Source organism: Felis catus, chromosome C1, assembly GCF_018350175.1.
Source record: "Felis catus isolate Fca126 chromosome C1, F.catus_Fca126_mat1.0, whole genome shotgun sequence".
In the NCBI taxonomy this organism is placed as follows: Eukaryota; Metazoa; Chordata; class Mammalia; order Carnivora; family Felidae; genus Felis; species Felis catus.
Genome location: NC_058375.1, coordinates 1,276,884 through 1,302,973, shown reverse-complemented (window position 1 = coordinate 1,302,973; position 26,090 = coordinate 1,276,884). Strand labels below are relative to the sequence as shown.

Here is a 26,090-nt window from a genome sequence, read left to right as displayed (position 1 = left end):
CCACCAGGTGTTGACTGAGTCTGCAAGGACCTAGGAGGGCCCTGGCTCCCCAAAGGACAAGTCCGCCCACGGGCAGTGGAACCAAAAGGCCTTCCCGTTTCTTCGGAGCGAGGGGGCCCGGCCGGGCCATCCTCCCTCTGGAGCTCCCCTCTCCCCTCTGCCCTCTGGAATCCCTTTCTGTCCCGCCTGACAGGAACATCTGAGGCGCCCCCTCCAGGCCGGCCCAGCACTACATCCCACACGCTTACTGCTTGTGGGGCAGGCATGTCAATGCACGGGGAGGGGGCTGTGCCTCCTGGTCAGGCCCACAGTGCCCCCCCTCCCCCGGCCCAGAGTCCTCGGCGCTCGAGGCCTGTGTGCTCTAGGAGCAGACCCCCTGCCCTCTTCCACCCAGCACACCCACCCCTTAGACGATGCTGGCAAGTCGGCCTCTTCCCGAGGCACAGGGCCCCCCTTGCGATCACCCCGGGGGCGTGGGGTTTGTGCTGCTCTACAGACCCGTGCCCCGGAGGCCTTGCCAGGCAGCTGGTAACATGCTCAGACAGAGGCCGAGGTCCAGAGACAAGAAGTAACTGGCCCAGGGTCACCTGGGAGTCAGCTGCCCTAGGGACCGTCTGTCCACTGCCAGCACTGGGCTCTTTCCCAAAGCGTCCAGTGCCTCTGAGGTCTCATCCCTCAAGGGTCTTCTGGCCAGCAGGAGCTTCCCAGGGACTGGCCCTGCCTACCACCATTCGTGTCCGTGCTCCAGCTTCAGGAATATTTTTCAGATGGTCCCCTACAAACTCCCATAGACTCCCCGTTTTGCCCAAAGGCAGCCTCCTCCAGGCGGGCTGCCCTGTTTTCCCCTGCACTGTCAGCAGATCTCACCATCAGGGTGAGTGTCTTCCCCACCTGCAGGTGCATCGTCCACCCCAGGCTGGGGCGCCTGGAAGGCAGGGTCCCTGACACCCCCATTTTGCATGTGGCTTTTGGAACTGTCCTTGGTCCCTAGAGACCCGGGCTGGTGGGTCACATGCGCCCTGGGAACAGCTGCACTCACTGAAAGAGGCAGGTCTCTGGGGGTCTGCAAGCCCCAGGTGCCTTCTCTGCACTAGCTCAGAGCACTGGAGGTCAGCATCTGGCCAGCTCGGTGAGGGAACAACAAAGACAACAGTCCAGACGTTTCGTGTTGGGCCAACGGCCGCGGGGACCCCGGCGCGCGGGCAGGCCAGTGGTCCTCCAGCTGCCGGGACCACAGAGGCGGGCTGGGGGGGGGGGGGGGGGGGGGGGGGGGGGGCGGGCCCGGGTGCCTCATTAGCATAATATATGCGCGGGAGGCGTTTAGCAGTCAAATATATGCGCATATATCTCCATGGCTGATGAGGCTGGCCGGGCACATTCAAAATGGCGGAGTGCGGAGCGAGCGGCAGCGGGAGCAGCGGGGACAGCTTGGACAAGAGCATCACGCTGCCCCCCGACGAGATCTTCCGCAACCTGGAGAACGCCAAGCGCTTCGCCATTGACATAGGTAGCCGCGGACGGGCGCCGGGAGCTGAGCGGCGCGCGGCGGGCGTGGGCGCGGGCGGCGGAGCCGGCGGGCCGGGGGCGGTGGCAAGGACGAAGGGCGGGGCGCGGGCCGCCGGCGCGCACAGCCTGCCGGGCCTTGTAGTTCGCGGGCCGTCGGCGCTTACGCTGGCCGCGGCAGCCGGACTACAGCTCCCGGCAGGCGCCGCGCGGCCGGAGCGGGGCACGCCGGCCCTCGTAGTCCCGCGCGGAGAGGCGGGCGGCCCGGCGGCCCCTCGTTAGTCCACCCGGGTAGGGTCGGCCGCCGGGCGGGGCCTGTCCGAGCCACGAGAGCGATCTGGGGCCCGCCGTCTGGGGCGGCGCCGAGGGCGGGCAGCGGCCCGACCTGGGGCCGCGGGAACCCTCGGCGGGCTGCCCGTCTGGGCCCAGCCCGAAGCCCTCCTCCCCCTGCCGCCCTCGGCTTCTGGACCGCTGACATTTGGCGGGAGTTTGGAGGACCTGGACGTGGACCTCGGGACCCTTGCCGGCATCTTTCAGAAGCCTCCCTGCCCCCGTGCAGGCCGCAGGGGTGACCCCAGGACCTCGCCCAGGCTCTACCCGACCTTCCTGTTCTAGGCCCGTTCTAGACCCCTCATCCCACGCTGGCGCCGGCCGCCTCCCAGCAGCCCCCTTTCGTAGATGAGGACGCTGAGGTCAGATAGGTGAACTAAGTTGTTTGAGGTCGGCTGGTAAGCGACCAGGTGGGGCCTGGAATCTGGTCAAGCCTCGGCACTCGGCTGCTCTGCCCCCGTCGGCAGGGGATGAAGGTTTCCTGGGGGCAGCTTCACTGGGCGAGGCGCCCGGAGTAGGCATGGTGGCCTCACACGGCTCCCTTCTCAGCTGGCTCTCGGCTGGGGCCTCGGTTTGCTTGGGCCTGCCACTAGCCGAGTGTAGGCGGCCAAGTAGCCGGGCAGCGGGGCAGCCCTGCCTGACCTGTTGAAGCTGGCCAGTGATGCTAGAAGGGACAGGCGTGCTGTCCCCGCCCCGGGCCCTTCCTCTTGGAGCCATTTGCTTGTGATGGTCTTGTCTCTCCCCTGCTGCTGAGAGTCACTGAGGTGTCTCTGGCTTGGGTGGGGGAGGGTGTCCTCCGGGAGAGTGGAAAGTGGGCTGGACCCTCAGTGTCCTCAGTGCTCACCTTGCAGGCCAGTGGGGGTTGTGAGGGGCGGTGCCTTAGGGTACTGACCTGGCGGCAGGTGTGAGATGCCCGGAGGCCTGGTGGGGGGTGGGGACCCCAGCGTACAGCAGGACATATTATGAGCGGGGGACCCGATTAAACTTGGTGCCTGACTGCACGCTGGGCTGGCAGTGGGAAGCTTGGAGGCCCTGCTCTGCCCGTCTTCTGAGACCTACCCGTGCCTTGATGTGACAGGGGCCCAGGCAGGTGTGTGCCCTGACGTGTCCGACTTTGTTTGGCTGCACGTAAACCTGGGTTCTGCGCCCTGGGAACAGGTTGGCACTTAACGTTCCTGAAAGTGCAGCTGAAAAATGGCTCGCCCGGGGTTACCCTGAGATGTTGTTTGCGGCTCCCAGGGGTCAGCTCGTAGACACAGGGTGAAGGAAGTCGAGAGAGGAGCGCCGTGGCTCCAAGGGGCCCTGCGGTGGCCTGCCCTCCAGCGCCAAACCCAGGTGGGGTTCCTGGGCACAAGGACACTCAAAGGGATATCTTCAGTGTCAGTGTTCCCTTCCCCTCTTTGAAGATTCCCCCTGGGTCTGAGTCCTGTGTTTGTTCTTAAGGACAGACCACATGTTTGTGCGGCTGGTGGGAGATCACAGCTCGGACGTGGGTCCTCAGCCCGGAAACCCACAAGTGCATGTGCTTGTCAGCAGTTGGCTTTAAAAACAGGCTTCTCCCGTTTCCTCTTCCCTCACCCAAGCCTCCTGCTCCAGGAGAGCTCAGCTGCTCTGTGTTCTTGGCCAGCTTCTTCCTCTCTCGGACACTCGTGTCAGCCAAGCAGATTCCCTGCTTCGAAAGCATCAGGGACATTTTGTCTACGAACGCATGCTTAAAGCTGACTTGACTTCAAGTCTCTGCTGGGCAGCAGACGGGTCCCTCGGGTGAAGAGCAAGGGCGAGGGGGCAGTGACCCGGTGCCCACGGTGGAAGGACTGGCCAAGAAGGCGGAGGAGAGGGTGGCCCTGCGCCCGGCCCTGTGGGTCTGGATGAACTGGGGGTGGGGGGTCCCGGCTCAGGTGCTGGTGGAGGGACATGGGCGGGCTGATGTCAGTCCGGGTTCCGTTGGCCCTGGAGTGGGGTGCGGGCTGGACTGGAGCGTCCTTGATGTCCACCACTGTGTGCCCCCACCAGCGTGGTCACTGCACTTAGTGGGTGTGACATGCCAGGACCTGTGGCCGGCAGTCACTAAATCCAAGGAATCCTGCGAGCAGACGGGCTCCCCTGCTCTCCCCGAGCACCCGCCATCCTGCGCTGTGAGCTCCTCTGGTTCAGGCTGAACACTCCGCTCCGCACGTCCCCACTCGCTGTCCCCCTGGGGGGCAAGGGGGGCACAGAGACGTGGCTTGGCTGCTGGGCATTGCCCCACTGGGGTGCGTGGTGTGGGGCACACGGAACAACTTGCCCCCACCGCAGCCCCAGCAGGCCCCAACACCTCGTATTTGGCTGTGATGTAAACCTCATGTAAAGAACTCACGATCTGAAACTGGACCTTCTGTGATCCGGGGTCTCGTTCACAGCAACTTTTGACAAGTCTCAAAATATGTCTTCTTCCCTTTGCATCGCCTGTTTAAGGTTTATCGTGTTTATTCACGGAGTGAAAGCCGCTCCGGGCCAGGCGGGGATTGAGGGCAGGGAGGAGGGATAAGGAGGCTTAGACCAAGTCCTGCTTCTTAAAGCCCATGGTCTGGGGACGAGAGGAAGCCTGTGAGCGGGCGTGCTGACCGTGGCCCGACAAGGGCAGGTCACGGGGCACCCTGGGAGGCCCTGTCCACGCTGCCTGGCAGGCTCCGGGCGGCCGCTCTCAGATTGAGATCCGTTACCTGGACGAGTCGCGGCCCTCTGATACCTGCCTTTTCCAGATGTTTCCTGACCTGAGTGCTTGTCACATGCTCCCTGGGGACAGCATCACAAAGCAACTCTCAGAGATCGCCTCCAGCCTCGTCCTCACACAGGGCGTCCCGCCGGCTGCGCTGGCCACACGAACCCGTTCTGTGGCTGTGGCGACAAGCCTTTTGCTGCCCCCCCACCACCACCACCATCGCGGGCCTTGCGGGAATCCACCTGACGCCTGCCCAAGGCCACCTCTGACTCCCCAGAGCTTACCCTTGAAAGTGACTGCTCGGGTGTTTCTCTAACTGGCCCTGAACGTGTTTCAGGCAAATAAAGGCCTCTTCTGCTCCCTGGTGTTGGGGCTTCCTGGTGGTATTCACGAGATCCGGTCCGAGGGGAGGAGACCCCGCTGCCCCGTGAGGCCCCCAGCCCCGAGCTTGGAGAGGGTGGGCTGCTAGAACGTTCCCGGTGAGACAGCCCCCTCCTCTGCCGGTGCACTCTGGGAAAATACCCTTGTAGTGGTTCCGCCCCGACCCGTGTTACCATGGACAGTCAAGAGCGTACTTGTCGGCGAAAGCCGTGCCCTTCTTAGCTTTGTCCTTTGGGTCATTTTCAAGACCACGGTTTGAAACAACTTTTCGAAACCACTAGTGATCTCCAGGGCCTCCCGGAAACAGGATGCTCTCCTTTCTCCTCGAGGACTTGGTGCGCAGGGGAAGCGGGCAGTCTCAGGCCCGGTTCGAAAGACGGCCGAGTGCTTGGGCCCCACGGTTCCTTCCCTTCCTCCGGTCGGTGGCCCGCAGGGTTTTCGCACCAAGTGACGGCAGGCACGGGAGCTGGTGTGGCGAGGAGGCCGCGTGGACCGACGAGCCTGGGCTCCCGTCCGCCGGCTCCTGACTGCTGCCCCGTGTCTCCCTGCAGGGGGGTCGCTCACCAAGCTGGCCTACTACTCCACCGTGCAGCACAAGGTTGCCAGAGTGCGCTCCTTCGAGTCCTCGGGCAGGGTGAGCCTCCGGGGGGCCCTGGGCGGGCGCTGTCACTGTCCGGCTGCCCTCCTGCTGCTGCTCGTGCACATCGGCCTAGCTTCCAGGGGGATTCCTTGCCCGACACCCCTCCCTGCCCCCCAGCCCGGCCCCCCTCCGTCCAGGACCCCGTCAGGAGGCACCCGACACCCCTCCCTGCCTCCAACACCCCTCCCTGCCCCCCAGGTCAGCCCCCCCCTCCATCCAGGACCCCGTCAGGAGGCACCCGACACCCCCCCCCAGGTCAGCTCCCCCCTCCATCCAGGACCCCGTCAGGAGGCACCCAACACCCCTCCCCCCCACACAGCTCAGCCCCCCCTCCGTCCAGGACCCCATCAGGAGTCGCCAACACCCCTCCGTGCCCCCAACACCCCTCCCTGCCCCCCAGCTCGGTCCCCGCTCCATCCAGGACCCCGTCAGGAGGCACCCGACACCCCTCCCTGCCTCCAACACCCCTCCCTGCCCCCCAGGTCAGCCCCCCCCATCCAGGACCCCATCAGGAGGCACCCGACACCCCTCCCTGCCTCCAACACCCCTCCCTGCCCCGCAGCTTGGCCCCCGTCCTTCCAGGACCCGTCAGGAGGCACCCAACACCCCTCCTTGCCTCCAACACCCCTCCCTGCCTCCAACACCCCTCCCTGCCCCCCAGGTCAGCTCCCCCCTCCGTCCAGGACCCCGTCAGGAGGCACCCGACACCCCTCCCTGCCCCCCAGCTCAGCCCCCCCCCCCCCCCCCCCCCACCGTCCAGGACCCTTCAGGAGGCGCTTCCGGCCGCTTCCTGTTGCCTGGGAAGCCGGCTCCTTCCCCGCCCCTGCCCTCGCGCTGCCTCTGGCCTGAACTTAGAGTTAAGGGTGGCCTTGCTCATGGTCCCGGGGCCTCATCCCCGCGTCTTCCCCTCCCCCTCCCGCTCAGGGCAGCATGCACACACAGACCCCCAACCTGTATCCCCAGGACACAGAGCAGGACCACGAGCCGCCCTACGAGATCTCAGTCCAGGAGGAGGTCACTGCCCGGCTGCACTTCGTCAAGTTCGAGAACACCTACATAGAAGCTTGTCTGGACTTCATCAAAGACCACCTGGTCAACACTGAGACCAAGGTCATCCAGGCCACCGGGGGCGGGGCCTACAAATTCAAGGACCTCATTGAAGAAAAACTGCGGCTGAAGTAAGTGGGGGCTGCCGGCCGGTTCTCGGGGCGGGCTCTGAAACCGCCGCACCCGCCCCGCCCTGTGCTGGGACTAGACTCGGGGGCCGGGCCGCTGGGCGGGTTCTGGCGGCCGGACCCCGGGGGGCGGGGGGGCTGGGGGGGGGAGACGAGGGGGCACGAGGAAGGAAGGGGGCCGGGCTGTGCGGCACGGCTCCCTGTCGTGCTGGCGCAGAGGTCCGCGCGGGCTCAGCCGCCTGCGCACGGAGCCGGCAGAGGGCCGGCCGCTCAGGCGATGACGGTGGCCGCCGTGGCTGCGGGGCGGGGGGAGGGAGGTGCCTTCGGAGCGGCCGGGCCGTGTGCGTCCGAGTGGCAAGCTGAGCGCGGCCGGGCCGGGGCGGCGTGTCCACGAGGGACCCCGCGCTGCAGCAGAGGCGCCTTCTGTGGCCCGTGCTGTTTTCAGTGGCCGGGCTCCTTCCGTTGCAGAGTGGACAAGGAGGACGTGATGACCTGCTTGATAAAGGGCTGCAACTTCGTGCTGAGGAACATCCCACACGAGGCCTTCGCGTATCAGAAAGATTCCGACCCCGAGTTCCGATTCCAGACCAATCACCCCGACATTTTCCCGTACCTTCTGGTCAACATCGGCTCTGGAGTGTCCATTGTGAAGGTGAGGTGGGCTCCCCGGACCACGCGTGACGGCCGGGCAGGGAGCACCCGTGCAGCGTCGGCGGGGGCTGCCGTGGGGAGGCGGCCCAGCCTCGGCCTGCAGGATGGCGCTCCCCCCCCTGCCGCGTCCGGGGCGTCCCCAGGACCGGTGGGCGGTGGCCGGCCCCCCTCGGCAGCTCGCCTGCCCTGCCGCCACAGGTGGAGACGGAGGACAGGTTCGAGTGGGTTGGCGGCAGCTCCATCGGAGGTGGCACCTTCTGGGGACTCGGGGCTCTGCTCACCAAAACAAAGGTATCCCGACGGCCGCGGGAAGACGCTCCCGGCTCTGCGTCGAGTCCCGCTTCCCATGCCTTCTCAGGAGAGGGTCGGCGGCCAGGGGACCCGAGGCGGCCGGTGTCGCTGTGGAAGCGGCTCCTTCCGCGGCCCGGTCCTGGCCGTGTGCCTGGTCCTTGCGGGAGGCAGCCTGGGCGCCCAGAGTCTCCCCCCCCCTGCTTCCCCCCTCCCGGGTGGGTGGCCGTGGAGCCCTGCCCGCCGCACCCCCACCCCGGCCCACCGCCGGCTCCTCGGCGCGGGGCTGGTTCCTGGGCTGTGGGGACGCCACCAGCTCCCGCACCCCACCCCCTTCCGTCCGCCCTGTCCCCCCAGAAGTTTGACGAGCTGCTGCATCTGGCCTCCAAGGGCCAGCACACGAGTGTGGACATGCTGGTGCAGGACGTGTATGGGGGTGCCCACCAGACCCTGGGGCTGAGCGGCGACCTCATCGCCAGTAGCTTCGGGAAGTCGGCCGCTGCCGACAAAGGTGCGCCGCCCCCCCCCGCCGCCGTCCCCCTCCCCCCGCGCCTGCGGCCCCCTCGCGGGCCCGGCCTCGCCCAGCGGCGCCCTGCCTCTGCCCTCCCAGAGTTCTCCAAGGAGGACATGGCCAAGAGCCTGCTGCACATGATCAGCAACGACATCGGGCAGCTCGCCTGCCTGTACGCGAAGCTTCACTGCTTGGACAGGGTGTACTTCGGCGGCTTCTTCATCCGGGGCCACCCCGTCACCATGCGCACCATCACCTACAGCATTAACTTCTTCTCCAAGGTGCGGGGCCCCCTCCCTCCCTCCCTCCCTCCCTCCCTGTGCCGGCACCCTGGGCTCCGCTCTTCCCGGGTACTCGGCTTGGCCCCTCGGCGTCTTCAAAACCAGCCAACCCAGGGGCCGGGGGGGCCCGGGGCAGGCAGCCAAGAAGCAGGGCGCCCCCGCCAGCTTCTCCTGGGCTCCTGCCTCCCTTCCTCTGGCCAGTTCCCGCGTCCCGCGCCTGGGGCGCCACGGCCCTCCCTGGGCTGGGCGTGATGCCAGCGGCGAGCCTCTGGGGCCATCTCCACCGTGCGCGGGCTGCAGACGAGCTTTGAGACGCGTGTCGTTCAAGTGGGGTGACCAGGGTGGGAGTTAATTTGCGGAAGGAGTTACTCGCAAATGCCAAGCGTCTAGGTTCCGCACCGAGTGCGGTTTTGTTGACGAGTGCGTCGCAGACTGTCCAGGAAACCTCCACCGCATACAGAGACCACCTGTGTGGGCCGCCCAGGTGTCACTTGGAGGTCAGCTCAGGCGGGGTTTTGCCACGGCAGGGGGAAGTCCAGGCGCTGTTCTTGAGACACGAAGGCTACCTGGGAGCCATCGGAGCGTTTCTCAAAGGAGCAGAACAAGACAGTGAGTGGAGCAGCCATGGGGGGACCCGTGCTCGCTTCAGGGCGGGGCAGGGCCTGTGCGGCGAGGGGTGGGGGTGAGAGGCCACCGGGGCCCTGGGAGTGGGTCTCTAACCTTCGGGGAGAGGCCCCGCCCATCAGCTTCACTGTCCCTCGGAGTCACAAGCCTGAGGGGCCGGCCCTCCCTCTGCTGCCGCCCTTCCGAGGGGTCGGTGGGAGGCGACACCTGTAGGTTCGCGTGCCACATGATTGACCCTGGGTTGGGGGGGAGGAGGGTCTTGGTGGGTGAAAAGGACTCCGAGCAGGGGCCAGGGGCACGTGGCCCTCCTCTGCCTGCCTCTCGCCTTGCTGTCTGCCAAGCTGCGTGTCTTCGGCCGGGCCGTGCTTTTTCAAGGACACTTGCAGGATGTGATGGGGCAGGGCGGGGCAGGCCGCTTTAAGAGGCCGCGAAGGGTACGGGTATCATCTCACAGGGTTTCGGTGCCAGTGAGAGGGACTACGGTAGCGTAGCACGAAACCCCAGGCCACCTGTGCTGTGGAGACCTCCCATGGTGGTCGGGCCACCTGGGGTCTGAGTGACACCCGGTCCCTCCCTCCCTAGACCCTAACCAGTACAGCTGGGGAGAAAACTATGCCGGCAGCTCCGGGCTGATGAGCTCATCCCCGGAGCTCTGCCCAACACAGCGGGTGAGGAGCGGCACTGTGAGTATGGGGTCCTTGGTGGGGTCATCAGGTTCCGAGAGACCCTCTCCCGGTGCAGACCGGCCACTGAGCAGGCCGAGACTCTGGGACAAAACACAGGCAGCGGGGCTTGCTTCCCTCCTCCTCTTAGCATTTTCCAGACATCCCTCTGGAGCCTCCGAGACTGTGCAGTCCAGCCCCCGTGTCTGCAGGCAGAATACAGAGTGTGTTTCCCCAGAATTGTGGCACCGTTCACAACCCAGAGCCACAGAACCCCCCACGGGCCCTTCTCTAGACCGCGTTCTCTGCCTGATGGTTTCGAGCGGTAGAAAAGGACAGAGTCTGCGGTCCCTGCTGGCTTCCTGCCCGTCCCTCGGTCCCCACTTGGGAGAGGCCTGTGTGACCAGTTGTCAGCCAGACAGAGGACGCTACCATCATGGCCCCATCCTGGGGGACATCGCAGGCTTATCGAGGACACCCCCCAGATGGCGTATGTCGCTCTGGTTGGTAACTCACTGAGCAGTTACCAGAACTCGGGCGCCCTGTTGGAGAGCCAGCTGGACGAGTGCGGACGACTCGTCTGGGCACACGAGTCGGAATGTCTCCATCAGGACCAGGCTGCTGGCCTGTTGGACGCAAAGTTGATTTTCCGTCACGGACGCAGATTCTCATACTAGTTAGCGTAAGCCTCGTGGGGACGCGTGTGATCTAATCGTAGCCTCCCCGGAGAGAAAGCTCCCGCACCCCGGGCCTGGTCGGAGCAGCGACTGGCTCGCAAGGGGTTTCTGCGTCTTGATTTGTAGAGGGGCGATGTGGATTCCCGCCTCAGGGATCGTAAAACCAAATGGATAAGCGAGCACGAAATCCCCGCGTCAGACCTGATGTGGATGCCGGTCGTCCCCACGCGGCACGTGCTTGGCGCCTCGCATGCCTGTTGTGCTGGGTCTCTGCGGCCCTGCGAGGCGGGGACAGCGACCCCCATTCGCAGAGGGAGAGGCCGAAGCGCGGAGGGGCCAGGTCATCGCTTTGGGTTTGCGGAGGCTACGCGAGGCCGGGCTGAGGCGTGAGCTCCCGGGTCCAGGTAGCGGGAGGGCCCGCGGAGCCCGGGCCGAGGCCCTGAGGTCGGTGACCGTCCACTTTCTTTCCTCGCGTGGAAGATGCCAGCTGTTTCCACGCTGAACTTGTCACTCGGGACATCCTGCAAGTCCCCACGTGGCGGCCCTTCCTGTGCGGAAGCCCCGGCACAGAGCACGTGCTGCCTGCCCGTCACCCCCCAGGCTTGCCGGGCCGAAGGCCGCCGGCAGACCAGAGCCGCGTCCCGGTGTGCGGCGATGTGGTGGGTCACTCCCTAGAGGTGGGGACAGGGCTGCTAGGCGTGTGCTGGGTTCTCGCGTGTGTGGGAGAGCACCAGCTTCGGTCTTGACAACGTAAGCCAAAACCCTGGCTGGCTGAGTGACCGCTCCTCCAGAAACCGCTGGGGCACTGGCCTGCTCGTCGCTGGCGGCCACAGGTAGCACGTTGGGCATAAAGGGCCCCCTCGGCGATGCCGGCAGAACTGGCATCAGACTCGTGCTGCGGAGACAAAGGAGCCAGTGTGGGGCCTGGACCTCCTGCCCCACGGGGTCCCGGTGGCCTTGCCGTGGACCCCATACGGGGGAGTTACGGGTCCAGGGCCTGCGGGGCAGCGAGTGGGACAATGCGTGCAAGTAGCATACGTGGGGACCCACGAGCACGGCCTGCGTGTCTGGGGGTCGTGCGTGAGGTTGGGCTCAGGCTGGTGTGGGAGCCCCCGCCGCAGGGGTCCCAGGAAACTCCACGGGGGAGGGAGGGAGGAAGGGGGCCGGGCAGACTTGGGATCTGGGGTGCGTGGCTCAGGCCACCGGCCAGATGGAGGGCGCCGTGGCTGAGCGGGGCCACGGGCGGGGTCTGGGGACGGGAAGAAGGGGCTTGTCCGCTTGCACCCGCAGCGGTCTCCTCCCCGCGCCCCTTCCGATCTCGCCGAGGAGCTGGTTCTCAGGCTGGCGGGAGGCGCCTCGGTCTTCTAGAACTGCGCGGCTGACGCGTCCGCCGCCTCTCGTCCTTCCAGTTCGACCTTCTGGAGATGGACCGGCTGGAGAGGCCGCTGGCCAACCTGCCACTCCTTCTGGACCCGTCTTCCTACGTGCCCGACACGGTCGACCTCACGGACGACGCCCTGGCCCGCAAGTACTGGCTCACCTGCTTCGAGGAGGCCCTGGACGGGGTGAGGGCTCGGGGCGGGCCGGGCGCCCCTGGGGTCGAGACGGGCGGCTCGGAGTTCGTAGGCGCCGGAGGCCCCGGGCGCCCATGCAGCAAGCGACAGGTGTGGTGAAGGAGGAGGGGGCGTCTCCCGGAAGCCACCGGAGGCGTGTGTGAGCCTGAGGGGGTGAATCACGTTTCCCAGGTAAAAACGTGGCTCCTAGTGGCTCGTTGGCGAGCTGGGACGTGTCCTCGGCGAGGGCGTATGAACGCGCCCCGCCTCCGTGCTGGCCACCGCGTCTCTCCAGAGCTCAAACAGTTCGCGCGGGGGTCAGGGGACAGCTGCGATCGGGCTCCGGGCTCCAAAGAGTCGTGACTCGAGCCCTTCGGGGCCCCCAGGAGCACGTGTCCCTCCTACAGCCCCTCGGGCCCCTGGGGTCCTCAGAGGGAGGGGTCCTGCCCTGCCCCAGACCCCCGCAGCCTGCAGGGACGGCCCCCCGAGCCACCCATCCCCCTGGCACGGCGGGAGCTCGGGTGGCCCCGTTGCCACCCGGGAGACGGCTCGGCGGCAGCGCGTGCCCGTGCTGACCGCCCCGTGCTCGCAGGTGGTGAAACGCGCCGTGGCCAGCCAGCCGGGCTCCGTGGACGCAGCCGAGCGGGCGGAGAAGTTCCGGCAGAAATACTGGCGCAAGCTGCAGACGCTGCGACACCAGCCGTTGTGAGTGTCCCCTGCCCGGGGCCGCCTTGCGGTGCGCTGGGGGCCCGGCCTGGGAACGTGCGCTCGTGAGGGCCGGGGCTCCCGACGGCTGCTCCTGGGGCCACACGTGCGGCGGTGCACGCCACCCCCCCACCCCGCCCACTCAGCCGCCCGGCGGGGCCAGGCCACCTCGGTTCCCCCGTGAGGACGCTCTCGGGCAGCGTGCGTGGCCGTCAGATCCGCTCAGCCGCCCTTCCCCCGCCCCGTCCCCAGTGCTTACGGGACGCTGACCGTGCGCAGCCTTCTGGACACGAGGGAGCACTGTTTGAACGAGTTCAACTTCCCGGACCCCTACTCCAAAGTGAGTTCCGCCTTCCCGCGCAGGACTGGCGCCCGCGAGGGGGACACGGCCAGCGGGGAGCAGGGGCGTGGCCCGGCTGTTCCCCGGGAGCGCGGGGTGGACGCGGGCGGCGACACCTGTCAGAGCCGAGGTTTGGAGGCCCCGCCTCTCCGGCCCCGGGAGCTCGCCACCTCAGAGCGTTCGTGGACACCAGTCGTGCCCTCGTGGGCGACAAGCCGGCCGGAGCCTGGCGGGCGGCCTAGACGGGCCACGCTGACCAGAAGGCCGCGTGCGCGGGCCCGTGCCACACACCGCTTCCCGCCCCCTGCCCTCGGGTGGAGCGTCTCGGGACGGGGCGCCGCGTGCCTGTGGGGGTCCACGTCTTCCACCCCGGCCCTGCCCTAGGCCACACCGTGACCTTGCGCGGCTCCACATCTGCGGTTTCTAACGGCTTGGTTGGCACGAACTCCTGTGGTGGCGCGTTGAGCGCGCGACCCCTCGGCGCCGGTTCACAGCGATGTTCCCGGTGACGCTCTCCGCGGCGTCCCCAGCCGGGCGCCCTCCCTCTGCCCGGTCCGCCGAAGGCCTGCGGGAGGCAGGGCCGCGCCGTCGCTCCCGACCAGCCGCCCGCCTGTCCCCACAGGTCAAGCAGAAGGAAAACGGGGTCGCGCTGAAGTGTTTCCCGAGGGTGATCCGCTGTCTGGACGCCTTGGGCTGGGAGGAGAGGCAGCTGGCCCTGGTGAAAGGCTTGCTGGCGGGGAACGTCTTCGACTGGGGAGCGAAAGCCGTCTCTGAGTAGGTGCCGCCCTCCGGCCTCCCGTCAGCCCCACCCCTGCCTGCTCCGTCCAGCTTGGGCCCAGGACCACGGCCCGACTGCCCGTCCTGTCCCCCCCCCACCCCCTCACCCGATCACATGTGGCCCCGGGAACGACAGGCGGTTCTGTGGGCTGTGCTCCCGCGAGCACAGCCGCGGGGACCGGCTCACTGGCATCCACCAGGCGTGGGCTTGCGCCCCGAGGCAGAGATGCAGACCCTTGGTGCGCGAGAGTCAGAGTTAACGCTTGACGTTTGCAAGTGAGAAACGGAGGCGCCTCATGAAGGAGTCTGCAGACCCGGGTGGGGGCACGTGCCCCGGCCCTCAGAGCACCCCGGGCTCTCGGTCTGGGGTCACCGTCAAAACCCAGCCTTCCAGCGTGATTTCCCGGGGCTCCCGAAGGGGCAGGCACGCCCGTCCCCCGCCTCGCCCTGTGCCCGGCGCCCTGTCTCCCGCCCGCTGTCCCCTCTGCGTGGCTCTCGCTGGTCGCACCCGCGGCGTCCTTTCCAACTTTGAGAAGAGTCACCGCCTCTTCCCTCACCCTTGTCCCCGTCCTTCCCTTTGGGTGGCACGTCAAGGCGTGTGCTGGGCGGGGCTGGGAGCCGGCGCCGACCCGGGGCCTTGCCCGAGGTCGCCCCCGGCTCAGGACCTCACTCTGCCCCCCGGCACCGCCGTTCACGTTGCCGAGCGGGTCCCCGACCCAGGGCCCGTGCGCTCTGCCGACAACCGACGGCGGAACGTCGCCGCTCCGGTCACGGCAACGCTCGCCGGTTTGGGAAGGGCTTCGCTCGGGGTCTCCGTGGATGCTGTGAGCTGAGGTTTGGGTGTTTTGTGATTTCGTTCTCTTCCCCGCGCAGCGTCCTTGAATCTGACCCCCAGTTCGGCTTTGAGGAGGCCAAGTCGAAGCTGCAAGGTAGGCTGCCCGGGGCCGGGCGGGGGAGGGGGCCTGCCCGCGAGCGCGCGGCTGACCGTGTCCCTGCCCCGCAGAGCGGCCGTGGCTCGTGGACTCCTACGGCAAGTGGCTTCAGAGACTGAAGGTACAGCTGTCCCCACCTCTGCCCTGGGAGGCGGGAGGGGCCCTGGAGACGGCGCGGGGCTGCCCCGGGGCAGTGCACTGAGGGCCCCTGCCCGCTCCCCCAGCCGCCGAGCCGCGGGTCTCAGCTAACCGCCCCCTGCTCCAGCCTGAGTCCCGCAGGCTCTACTGGTCAGGTCGGCCGGCCTCGGCTCGCAGGTCACGGGGGCCGCAGTCCTGGAAGAGGCACGGGCGCCCTGCCCCCAGCACCCCAGCGCCCGCGGGACCCAGCAGCCCTCGGCCTCGGCCTTCGGGGAGTGTGGAGTACGGAGGTGTCTGGAACGCTTGGACGCGCCTGTTCCCAACTGAACGTCCTGGTTTTGTCTTACAGGGGCCCCCTCACAAATGTGCCTTAATTTTCGCAGATAACAGTGGAATAGACGTCATTTTGGGAGTCTTCCCCTTTGTCAGGGAGCTTCTCTCTAGAGGGACGGAGGTGAGCGTCTGGGCCGAGTCGGGACCCCTGCCCTGGGCCCTCCACTCGCGGTGGGGGTTGGCGTCGGCGTGGCCTCCGTGCGGGCCAGGTAGGTTCAGGTGAGGCTTGTCACGGACCTCAGGTCTGCCCGTTTCGGGGCCGTCCGTGTCCCGACCGGGAGCCGGCCCTCCTGGAGACCACCGAGCAGCGAGGTCACCGGGGCTGCGCCTCCCAGCCGGCAGCCCCGGGTGGGCGGGCGAGCAGAGGCTGGCTCGGTGCCGGGCGGTGGCCGAGGTCCCTACAAAGCTCGGGGCGTCCCGCCGTAGGTCATCCTGGCGTGCAACTCGGGACCCGCCTTGAATGACGTGACGTACTGTGAGTCCCTCATCGTGGCTGAGCGCATCGCGGCCATGGACCCCGTCGTCCAGTAAGCAGGGCGGGCGCCCGGGGGGCCCTGCCCGGAGAAGCGGGGGCACGGTGGGAGCTTCCCAGGGCGCCAACCGACCCCTTGTGCTCCGCAGCTCCGCGCTCAAAGAGGAGAGGCTACTGCTGATGCAGACGGGCTCCAGCTCCCCGTGTCTGGACCTCAGGTACCCCCGAGGCACCCCCTCGCCCACCCCGGCCCCCGGCGCGTGAGCTGGGCAGCAGGGGTCACCAGTGCGGCTGGAGCCCTCGGTCTGGGCAGCCTTCTTCCCTCGGGGACCCAGGAGGGTGGGCTCGGGACCGTCCGCAGCCTGGCCGCGCCGTGGGCTGGTGGGTCGGATGCCCCGCGGCTGGGGCTGCGGGCACCCCACGTGCCCTTAGACGCCCGGGTCTCCGCCTTGCTGCTTTCGGCCCCGGGGGACCCTACGTGAGAGAACCCGGCCTTCGGGAGCCAGCCCCGGGGGAGGGACGTTGCTCGAGGATCGACCTCCTCCCTGTTCTGGGCCCGTCGTGAACCACGCAGGAAGGGGGAGTTCGCGTGACGCGGAAAGGAGTTAGAGCCTTTGGAGTGCCGCACATAGAAAAGCGTTCTCAGGCCCGGTTTTCACAAGTTTCCCGCCACAGGCCCCGGAGGGCGGGGATGCCCTTGTGGGGAGGGCGCGGCAGCCGCTCGGTGCAGGGGCAGAGGGCCCGCCGCCCCGCCTCACCGCCCCTCTCCTCCCCGAAGCCGCCTGGACAAGGGGCTGGCCGTGCTGGTCCGGGAGCGAGGCGCAGACCTGGTGGTGATCGAGGGCATGGGCCGCGCCGTGCACACCAACTACTACGCGGCCCTGCGCTGCGAGAGCCTCAAGCTGGCCGTGATCAAGAACTCCTGGCTGGCCGAGCGGCTGGGCGGCCGGCTCTTCAGCGTTATCTTCAAGTACGAGGTCCCGGCCGAGTGAGGCGCCCACCCCGCCACCCTCCTCCGCTCGTCGGGAACGTACTTCGACCACAACAGGGAGACCGAGTTCCGATCGGAATATTTATGTCGCGCGCCTGTGACCGAGAGCCGGGTGCGCCCGGGTGGGAGCGTGGGCGCGTGTGGCGTCGGGGTCCCTACGATGCTGCCGCGTCCGTGGCAGGAGACGCAACTCTGTCCAGTGAGACATTCGTATTGGAATATATTTAACTGTTAAATAATCTTTTATATATATATATATATACATATGTACGTATAGATATAAATATATGCACATGTCTCCAACAGGTCACCAGAGGCTCGGGGTCCGCACCAAATAGAACGTGTAGAGCGGGCCCGGCCCCCTGCCTGTGCTGTGTGGTTGCAGAGAAGGGGTGCGGGCAGGGGTCCTGAGAGCCCGTCCCCGGGGCGGCCGAGAGCGGGCCCTTCCCTTCGGTTACTCCCCGAGCCCCTGGGCTGGCTGTGGCCTGTGGGCCGTGGCCCACCCCCACCCCAGCCCGGGGCCAGGAGACTCCCCCCGGTGTGTCTGTATAGACAAGGTTGCCCTCTGCGCCCCCAGCCCCACTGGGCACAAGGGGGACAGGGCGGACGGCGCTCCCAACTCGACTGGCATCCAGGGAGGACCTTTGAGAGCCCTCGGGGGCCCGTGCACACTCCTGCTTAGAGCCGATCACGCCGCGTGGCCTTGGGCCACCCACGGTGGGTGCCTCTGGGCTGGGCCCCGGAGGGATGCCAGTGAGATGACCCTTCTATCAGGGTGTGCGGGGCTCCCGCCTTGGAGGGTGGCCTGCCCCGTCTCCCACCCTCCACGCTCAGGGACCGTGACCACCCCACTGTTCCAGGCCCCCCTGGTGACCCCCAGACGTGTCACCCCCAGCTCCACGTGCAAGCGGCTCCCAGCCGTTCCTCTGCTAAAGCCGAGACTGTGGCCCCACAGGCTTCCAGCCTCCGGGTCCCCCCGGGCCAGTAGGTGGTCCCCATGAACCCCCATCCCCAAGGGTCCCCCGGCCTCGACCCTACCACAGTCCAGCCCTGCACCTCCCCACCGGCACCCCTGCAGCAGGCTGTGGCCACCTCTGTGTGGCTTCCCCCAGCCCCTCGGCCCAACTGCCCTTCGTCCCCTGCTTCCCGGTGGAGGTGCAGTGCCAGCCTGCCTGGCGCAGGGGGCCCAGCGCAGACACCTGGGAGGCCTCCAGACGTCCGGCCGGAGCCCGGCTCGGCCTGACGTCAGGACGCCCCCACGGGCCCTCCCGCCCACCCAGCCTGGCCCTCAGGAGGGGCACCGGGGGCACCTGCCCCCCTCCTGGGCTTCCCGGGGGCTGAGCCCGGCCCCCGGACGGTAGCCGTGTGCGGCGGGCAGGGTCCACCCGGGGCTGGACAAGGCTTGGCCCCCGCTTCTCTTGAGCAGGTGGGGCACCACCTCCGGGAACCCCAGCAGCCAACCCACCCCACCCCTGGTCCGGAACCGCCTTCGCCGCACCCCGGATTCTAGGGGCCCCGAAGGCCAGGCACACCTGAGTGCCCTGCCTTGGTGCTGCTTCTCGCCGTGGGGCACACTTCCCACGAAAACACACCCCGTGCCTGAGCGGGGGCAGGGTTCCCAGGGGTCTGGTGGATCGGGGGAGGTGTGAGGGGCCCTGGGGCCTACAGACACCTCGAGGGAGAGCGTGCACACCCGCCTTCCCGAGGGTTTGCTCGGGAAGACGGCAAGACTTATCCTGGTGGTGGGTCACGAGGCCTCCAGCCAAGCCCACGGCCTGCTGCTTCAAGGGCGCCGCCTGTCGCAGCGATCCTTGCTGGCCCCAGCACCCCAGGTGGCTTCTTTAGGGGCCAGATGCGGGGGTGGGGGGCCAGCCCAGGCACGGATCCCCTGGGACCTAGCCAGCATCCGGCTTCTCCAGGGAAGGGGCAGTGCCTGTATCTCCCCTTCTGGGCAGGGCAGCCCCCACAGCCAGGAGGGTCCTCTGGCCTGGGGTCCCTGTCCAAGAGTGGGACTGGAGGCACGGGAGGGAGCAGGGCTTACGTCTTGGAGCCTCGAGGCCCCTGCCCTAGGGTGCCAGTCCGCGAAGCCCTCTGTGGACAGAGGTGGGGGTGTTCTCGCCCAGACCACGGCCCGGGAACACTTGGCTCACGGTCACGGGGGCGGTGGGCCACCCTACACCGAGCAGGCGTGGGCGTGGAGTTGTGTCCGCGAGTTTAAGGGTGTCCAGAGGAGGCTTTGTGCAGAGCGAGCCCGCCGCCATCGGGCAGGGAACCAGCAGCTCTGGGCACAGAAGGAGCATTCCCTGGGGCCACACCCGCACCCCTGCACCAGGGGCCCCGCGCGTCCGCTCCCCCTGTGCCCGTGCTCACCTACACCTCCCGCGCCCCTGTGCACCCCCCCCCCCCCCCCACTGCAGAAAACCAGGTACAAGTGGAAGAGGACTGGGCACCATTTTAATGCAGTAGAAGCTTTGTCTCTTAAATTTTAAATACCTCTGTTGTGTATCTTAACTTCAGGAAACACGCCCCCAGACCCTGAGACCAGGAGGCCGCTTCCTCCCCAGGGAGGGGGGTGGGGAGGGGTGGCAGACGGAGGGCCAAGGCGAGGGCAGCTGCGACCCGCCCTGAGCCTCCGTCAGAGTCTGAGCAGGAGGCCGGTGGCCGCGGAGCCCCTGCAGGGGGCCGGCACGTCCCCGCAGCCCCCTTGGCCCCCGGAGCAGGCACCCTCCGGGGTGCCCCGCTCCTCCCCTGGGGGTCCCCTCGGGCCCTGCAGCCGCTGCTGCCGTTCGTGGGCCTGCCGGGCCCGGCTGGCGATGGCACGCACGCGGCTCTGGCTGCGGGAGGACGAGCGCCGCAGGAAGCCGGGGGCACCGGGCACCCCTTCCCCAGCGCCACTCAGGCTGGTGGGCGAGGTGATGTCACCGGCCTGCTGGAAGCCCGTGAGCCAGCGCAGCTGCTCGGTCAGGGCGTCCCGTCGCGCCCCCCGCACCGCCCGCCCCTCCCTCGCCAGGCCCAGGCTTCGGCCCAGGATCTCCACTTGAGGGGCAAAGTCGTCAGCAGTCAGGTCCCCCAGGCTCTTGGACTTGGCGGCTGCAGGGCAGTCCCGGAGGCCTACCAGGGGGAGGCGGCCCCAGGGTGGCCTAGGGGCCAGCGGACGGGGCCGAAGCTCTTCCGGCGCCGTGGGCAGCTGGCTGGCAGCCCGCAGGTTAGGGCTGGATTTGCTCTTGGTCACAGCAGGCAGGTCCAGGCGGACGGCCGTGGCCGAGCAGGGTCGCAGGGGCAGGCGTCCTGCTGGAGCCCCGGAGACGCTCTCACGGCCCAGGCCCAGGCCCGGCAGGGAGAGGTCGATGACCGTGTCGCTGGAGGACACGCTGGAGGATGAAGACACGCTGTCTCGGTGGCCGCCCGGTTCCAGCCGCCGCCATAGCCGGTCTCCAGCCGTGGCGTCCGAGTACACGGTGGGGCAGGGCCCGGCCGGGGGCCGCCATCCGCCCGGGATCTCCGGGGGCACCTTCCCGTCACCGTCAGCCCTTCTGACCGTCTGGCTGCCGGGGGCCCCCTCGCAGGCTCCCCCTGGGCCCCCACCGTTGTACATCCACCGATGGCTTTCTGGGGCTTGCTCCGTGTCCCCTCTGCTCTGGGTCCTGAGTTGGAAGGGCGTGGGAGCTCCCAGAGCCACCACAGGGGGGCTGGCCACTTCGGCGGCAGGTCCCGACGGGCGCGGCAGCCCTCCCGGGGAGGGGCTGGGGGGGGCAGCCACCAGAGGTGGGGGGCCGGGGCCCGGGGCTGGCTCCTCGGCAATGGTTTCCAGGCCACGGAGGGAGGAGCCCGGCCTCTGCGCGGAGAAAGGGCGGGTGTCTGTGGACGAGAGGAGAGGAGCGTGTCGGGCTCATCCCCCGGGGACGGTGCCCGCAGGACCCCCAACAGCCAGGCCCCTCGGTGGGCACGCAGCTGCCCCCCACCCTGCCCTCCGGCTCTGCCGCTGCTGGGGCTGGGGGGGGGGTGGGGTGGTGGGCAGACGGGCCTGTGTCCACGGGCCGGGTCCACGGGGCCCGGCCGACAAGCCAGGCCGGGGACGGCACAGGGTGCACGGGGGACCGGGGGACCGGGCCCCATTACCTGGCACTCGGCTGCTCTCAGTCCCTAACTACAGAGGCAGCGTGGGGACAGAAAGGAGAACAGGGTGGTCAGCACAGGGGTGGGGCTGCCCGGTGGACAAACATCGAGGCTGGGCGGGTGCAGGGATGGGGGGGACGGGACGGCTCAGCTTTCAGCCCCCTCCACAGGCCAGGGTCCAGTCACAGCCGGTGCTCAGCGCGGCTCAGGCCATAAATGAATCCCCAGGGCCGAGCAGGTGCCGTCTACTCCACTCGACACCCTGGGCACCGTCCAGGGGTCTCGGGGGCGTCGGGGGCCGCTCTGCAGGGCACCGCCGACCCACGCCGGACCCGCCGGAGGCCTTCGGTGCAGAGTCAGGGGCCGGACACCCGCGGCCCGGCCCCGGAGGGAGACGAGGGGGGCTGGAAGCTCCCCGGGTCTTAGGAAGGCATCCAGGGCAGCCAGGTCATGGGGGCACTGGGGGTGGGGGGGGGGACAACCTCAGCCCCCGAGGCAGCTGTGGTCAGACCTGCTCTCGCTTCCCTGGCCGCTTAGGGGCTGGGGGGGAGGGGGGTGGGGGTGGGGGTGGGGGTCTGCGCGGGCAGGTCGCAGTCAGCTGGGGAAGGGGTGCTGGGGGCTACGGGGGCCCCCGGGCAAGCAGGGAGCAGCGGGAAGTAAAGCCAGGACGAGCACACGGAGGCGGCGGTTTGGGCGCGGCAGCGCAGCAGACTCCGGGCCCGGCCATGCCGAGGGGCGGAGTGGGGGCAGCACGGAGGACGCCGCGGAGGAGCGTCGGGTCTTACCGGCGGAGGGCGTGGAGGATTTACTCCTAATCTCCTCCAGCTTTTGAACGAACAAGGCATTCATCTCCCGCTGCAGGGCCCCTGCCTGCCTGCGGGCGCCCTCGGGCCAGCGGGGGGCCACCTCGGGGCCGCCCAGGCTGCCGGAGTCCGAGGACACAGAGCCGCCACCGCCGCCGCCGCCGCTGCCCGGACCCTGCCACCGGGCCCCTCTGCCTCTCCCCGCGGCAGTGGGGGGCGCCCCCAGCGAGTCCGCACGGGCCCGGGGCTGCTGGCTGACGGGCTCGCGCCCGGCCCCGGGCCCCGGGCCGGGCAGCCGTCCCGGCCGCAGGCCCTCGGCGTCCTCACCGGCGCAGGAGCCGACCACACACTTCATGCAGGCGGCGGCCATCCCGGCGGGCCCGGGGCCCTCGGGCGCACCAGGGGGCCGCCCCTGGGCCAGACTCCCGCGCGCCGGGCTCCTCCCCACCGGCGCCTTACCTCGGGGGCTGCGGTTGCCCTGGTCCTCCGGGGCCGAGGCCTCCAGAGTGGGGCCGGGGCCGGGGGCCGCCACGTCACGGGCCTCCCCCTCGGAGCCGGGGTCCTGCGTGCCCAGGACCAGCTCCGGGAAGGCCTCGCGACTCGGCTTCTGGCTCTTGGTCGGGGCGCTGGCCGTGCGCCGCAGGAGCCGCTGGCTAACGGAAGGCCGAGGCGGGGGCCGACCAGCAGCATGGCTGTCCAGGGAGCCGGGCTTTGGGCCTCTGAGGAACAGGCCTTTTAGGCCCAGAGCCTGCTTGACCTGCAAGAGAAGGAACCCACGTAGCCAGCGGCCGGGCACCGGGGACCGGGGACCGCCGGCCCGGCCCCCGGCACGCTCCGGCAGGCGGTGACGGGCCCGAGCCTGCCGCAGCCCAAGAGCCGGCCCGACGAGGGCACCGGTGAGCGTGTCGGGCTCGTGCCGCTCAGGGCTGTGGGTGCGGGAGAGGGTGTCCCGGGCGCCCCTTCCGGGGACGGCAGCTGCCACGGCCTTGGCGCAGACCAGGAGGCGCCGCCGGAGGGTGGACGGGTCCCAGGACAGGCGGACCCGGCAACGGCCAGACGGAGAGCCCCCCCCCAGGGTTCTCCCCGGACCCTGGATCCTGCGCCCACACCGTGTGCCCCTCACGGAGCCCCCGGCTGTGGCGGAGCAGGCCGGCCCAGGGCCCGCGGGGTGGGCCTGACACGGGGAGAAAACCCCACGGGAGCAGACACCGCCAGGCTCACGTCCGCCCCCACCTTCGGGCGCCACAGGCTGAGGAAGCAAGCAAAGCCGGGTGCGGGCCAGCAGTCTGCTCTCCCGGGGCCCTGCCCGGCCCACTCCTCGGACCTGCTGCCTCCTCCGGGAAGCCTTCCTGCCCCGCTGCCAGCCTCACCCTGCTCTCGGTTCACACAGCCCTAAGGGCAGGCCCCGTGCCGGCTCGGCGTTCCCTGCACTGCCGCTGGCTTCGGGCCTTCCCAGACAGCCGGGCCCGGGAAGTCCCCGCGAGGCCTCTCCCGACAGCCTCCCCGCCCGAGGAGGGCAGCTGGGGGCCCCCGGGACCAGCCGGCAGGTACCCGGGTCAACGCCGGAGAGGCCGGCGGCTGCGTGTCGAGAGTGCAGAGGCCAGAGGGGTCCTCGCATGCAGAGGCCCCGACAACAGCCACCACTCCCCCGTGACACAGGGGCACGTCTGGGCGGAGGTGTTAAAGTGGCCAGCACTTGAATCAGCTTCCCGATTCAAGATCCCAAATCTAGTGCAATTTGGGCGAAGTTGCCCGCAAAGCCATTTAGAAGGAGGTCCAGGATTCAAGCTCCGAGCTCCTGGTCCCTGGGGCCTCCCCACCCCACCCTACCCCAGACGTGATGGGCGCACGGAGTCAGGGAGCACGTGGGGGGTGGGGGCGGAGAGGAAAGGCGAGGGCAGGGAGGGTGACGGGGGCAGGGGGGCAGGGCGCTCAAAGCCAGAGGACCAGACACGGAGGTAGGCAGGGGACACGGGGCGGCGGACGGAGACGGAGGAGGGAACGGAAGGCCGGGAGGGGTCCACGCACAGGAGGCCTCGCTGAAGTCCTGGACCTGCCTCGTAAATGCTGCTCTGTGGCTGAACATGGCCCAAGGGACCCCAGAGCCGCGGCACGATCCATGTCGCATGAGCTGACAGTCTCCAAAATGCTATCGGGAATCACGGATGCTAATGGGGGCGGCCTGAGCATGCAGTGGGGGGACGGGCGGGCTCTGCCGCCCGGCGCTGGGGTACCTTCGAGCTCCTAACGGGACTGTCCTTCTAAAAGTAGACTTTAGACATAGGCAAGCTCACTGCAAGACCAAAGAGACAGAGTGAAGGCTGTGAGACGCCGACAGCCGGGCGCGGGGCCCGCGGAGACAGGCAGACACGCCACAGACGGACGGGGTGACGACGGGCGAGAGCCAGGCGGCCCGTGGTGCCACGGGGCCGCGCAGGTGGCAGGAGAGAGACAGCGCCGGGACCACTCAGGCCCCCCACGCACACCGGACGGACCGCCACACACACGCCCTGCCTGGGCCCGGAGCACAGAACGGGGCCGCCCTGGGTTCCGCGACCTGGGGCGATAGAGTGAGAGCCCCGTCCGGGGATGCGGGGTGGGGGGCAGGGCCAGGCAGACACCCTCCGGAGAGGGACGGAGAAGCGGGGACCCTGAGACGTAGGAGTGAGGAGGTTTAGGAGAGTCGGGGGGTGGGGGGCAGGGGTGCCCAGGAAGGGCCAGGGTGTCCGGTTCCTGGTGCCTGCAGCGGCCCCGGGACGCCGGGGTCGGGTGTCCCTACTGTCCATTTTGCAGGCGGAGACACAGACCCAGAGGAGTAAGCACCAGGCCCGACAGCCTGGCAACAGGGCCGGGGTGGGAGCAGGGGTGGGCCGGGCAGATGGCCCTGCGGGTGGCACTCACCTTACCGCTGACGTCACTGATGGCCACATGGACAAAGATAGAGGCCTCTTCCATCCCCTCCAGGTGCACGTGCCGGTAGCCTGAAACGGCCAGGCCACGGTCACCCCGCCCCGCGCTCTACCCAAAGGTCCCGGGCCCCGAGTACAACCCCTGAGCCCAGTTCTGGGGGCTCCTTCTCCAGGAAGCCCTCCGGTATCACTCAGTCCTGCAGCGACCTCTTCCTCTTCCTGGGGCCTGGGGGACCCTACAGACTGGGCTCCCCTCCCCCATCCCGCCCACAATGTGCCCCTGGCCTTACACCTTCCTCCTCAGCTCCCTGTTGTGTCTCCAGGCCCACCCATGGCAGGGACCGACTCACAGAAAGAAGCTCAGTCCTGGCTTCAGCTGACCTACAGGGGACTCTGGCCTGTGGGGGACACTGGCCTGTGAGGGGGACCGGTCTCTATGGAGGACGCTGGCCTGTGGGGGGGACCGGTCTCTATAGCAGCTGACCTACAGGGGACTCTGGCCTGTGGGGGACACTGGCCTGTGAGGGGGACTGGTCTCTATGGGGGATGCTGGCCTGTGGGGGGACCGGTCTCTATAGCAGCTGACCTACAGGGGACTCTGGCCTGTGGGGGACACTGGCCTGTGAGGGGGACTGGTCTCTATGGGGGATGCTGGCCTGTGGGGGGACCGGTCTCTATAGGGAACGCTGGCCTGTGGGGGGGACCGGTCTCTATGGGGGACACTGGCCTGTGGGCGGGACCAGTCTCTATGGGGGATGCTGGCCTGTGGGGGGACCAGTCTCTCTGGGGGATGCTGGACTGTGGGAGGGACTAGTCTCTATGGGGGATGCTGGCCTATGGGGGAGGACCGGTCTCTATGGAGGATGCTGGACTGTGGGGGGACTGGTCTCTATGGGGGACGCTGGCCTATAGGGGGACCAGTCTCTATGGGGGATGCTGGCCTGTGGGGGGACCGGTCTCTATAGGGAACGCTGGACTGTGGGGGGGACCGGTCTCTATGAGGGACGCTGGACTGTGGGGGGACACTGGCCTGTGGGCACGACCAGTCTCTATGGGGGATGCTGGACTGTGGGGGGACCGGTTTCTATGGGGGATGCTGGCCTATGGGGGGACCGGTCTCTATGGGGAACACTGGACTGTGGGGGGACCGGTCTCTATGGGGGACACTGGCCTGTAGGGGGGACTGGTCTTTATGGGGGATGCTGGACTGTGGAGGGACCGGTCTCTATGGGGGATGCTGGCCTATAGGGGGACTGGTCTCTATGGGGAACGCTGGACTGTGGGGGGGACTGGTCTCTATGGGGGATGCTGGCCTGTGGGGGGAACCGGTCTCTATGGGGGATGCTGGCCTATAGGGGGACCCGGTCTCTATGGGGGATGCTGGCCTGTGGGGGGACCGGTCTCTATGGGGGACGCTGGACTGTGGGGGGACACTGGCCTGTGGGCAGGACCAGTCTCTATGGGGGACGCTGGCCTGTTGGGGGGACTAGTCTTTAGGGGGAGCGCTGGACTGTGGGGGGGAACTGGTCTCTATGGGGGACACTGGCCTGTGGGGGGAACCGGTCTTTATGGGGGATGCTGGGCCGTGGGGGGACCG

At 68.5% G+C, this 26,090-nt stretch overlaps 2 protein-coding genes across 7 annotated transcripts in view; one reads left to right on the top strand and one right to left on the bottom strand.

Annotated features, from left to right (window-relative positions):
- Positions 1-1,349: 1,349 nt before the first annotated feature.
- Positions 1,350-16,975, top strand: PANK4 (pantothenate kinase 4 (inactive)). 4 transcript variants are annotated; one of them, XM_023257980.2, is made up of 19 exons: positions 1,350-1,507; positions 5,467-5,549; positions 6,519-6,733; positions 7,199-7,382; positions 7,580-7,672; positions 8,027-8,180; positions 8,280-8,461; positions 8,989-9,070; positions 9,668-9,753; positions 11,834-11,989; positions 12,570-12,682; positions 12,935-13,022; positions 13,645-13,796; positions 14,673-14,728; positions 14,803-14,852; positions 15,219-15,323; positions 15,629-15,729; positions 15,824-15,892; positions 16,453-16,975. In XM_023257980.2, exons 1-19 carry the CDS (start codon positions 1,384-1,386, stop codon positions 16,664-16,666), a joined length of 2,307 nt encoding a protein of 768 aa, XP_023113748.1. In that variant the 5' UTR covers positions 1,350-1,383; the 3' UTR covers positions 16,667-16,975. The 4 variants fall into 4 exon arrangements, 3 of the variants coding, with proteins under 3 accessions (XP_023113748.1, XP_023113746.1, XP_023113749.1); XM_023257978.2 differs by having other exon boundaries at positions 9,668-9,768; XR_006583828.1 differs by lacking the exon at positions 16,453-16,975 and having other exon boundaries at positions 9,668-9,768; positions 15,219-15,411; positions 15,824-15,898.
- Positions 16,976-19,102: 2,127 nt separating this feature from the next.
- The window catches only part of PLCH2 (phospholipase C eta 2), a 69,044-nt gene continuing 62,056 nt past the window's right edge, over positions 19,103-26,090 (bottom strand). For all 3 annotated transcript variants that reach the window (XM_023257976.2, XM_023257977.2, XM_023257975.2), the window contains 3 exons: positions 24,486-24,565; positions 22,044-22,341; positions 19,103-20,523 (listed from right to left, as the gene is read on the bottom strand). In XM_023257976.2, the coding sequence (XP_023113744.1) occupies positions 19,301-20,523; positions 22,044-22,341; positions 24,486-24,565 (1,601 nt within the window). In that variant the 3' untranslated portion in view covers positions 19,103-19,300. The remainder of the gene's footprint in view (positions 20,524-22,043; positions 22,342-24,485; positions 24,566-26,090) is intronic.